Source organism: Myotis davidii, unplaced genomic scaffold (genome assembly GCF_000327345.1).
Source record: "Myotis davidii unplaced genomic scaffold, ASM32734v1 scaffold281, whole genome shotgun sequence".
Taxonomy (NCBI): domain Eukaryota; kingdom Metazoa; phylum Chordata; class Mammalia; order Chiroptera; family Vespertilionidae; genus Myotis; species Myotis davidii.
In genome coordinates, this window is record NW_006293784.1 from 8678620 (window position 1) to 8679462 (window position 843).

The following is an 843-nucleotide window of genomic DNA, read 5'->3' on the forward strand; positions in this document are numbered from 1 at the left end:
CAGAATGAAAGAATGGGAGGGTGGGTGTTGGAGTTCATGGATGAGGGTAGGAAGGGATGACTAAGCTAAAACAGCCAGGGTGGGAGACGTTTAAAAAGGAATCAATCAATAACATGCTTCTGAGACTCTGGCTCCCTGTCCCCTGGTCCCCACTCCTCCAGCCCTGCAACATGCCTGAGCTGCCAGTCCAGAGTTTCCCCTTCCCCTCTCCGTCTCTCCCAGTTCTATCCCAAGAAGCCCAAGCACACAGAAATCTGCTTCTTGGATTGGTTCAAGACCCAGCAAGCATTCTTGGCCGAGAACCTGTCCCACGAGGAGAAATACCATGTCACATGGTTCATGTCCTGGAGCCCCTGCTTCCAATGTGCGAGGCAGGTGGTGGAGTTCCTGAAGGACCACAAGTACGTGCAGCTGAGCATCTTCGTTGCCCGCCTCTACTACTCCAGTCGCCCCCAGTACCAGCAGGGGCTGCGCAGCCTGCAAGGCGCAGGGGCCCAGGTGGCAATAATGACTCCAGCTGGTGAGAGCACAGGGCGCCGGGGCAGGGATGGGGGCTGGGGGGACTAGGACCAGGCAGGAAGGACCTAGAATCCCCAGAAAGGAAGGAGAAGCCCCCTTAGCTACCTGTGGAGGTGGTGCTGGAGTCGGGGAGTCTCCTGGAGGAGTAGTTCAGGGGAGAGAGGTGGTCCAGGCTGGGGAGGGAGGTGGATGACACCTGCAAGAAGGAGGCTTCCAGAAGGGGGCGTGGAGGCGTGTCTCAGATTCACAGGAAGAAAGGGGACTGAAGTGACAATGATGTCCCGGGAAGCAAAGAGAAAAGGGTCTGAAATCATGATGGAAAGA

General features: G+C 56.7%; 1 protein-coding gene across 1 annotated transcript in view; it reads left to right on the forward strand.

Moving 5' to 3' along the window:
• Window positions 1-843, forward strand: part of LOC102757825 (DNA dC->dU-editing enzyme APOBEC-3C-like) — a gene marked incomplete at its 3' end in the record, with an annotated part of 26842 nt that overhangs the window by 25664 nt on the left and 335 nt on the right. The window contains exon 2 of the mRNA XM_015566525.1: window positions 125-520. Coding sequence (XP_015422011.1) covers window positions 125-520 — 396 coding nt within the window. The remainder of the gene's footprint in view (window positions 1-124; window positions 521-843) is intronic.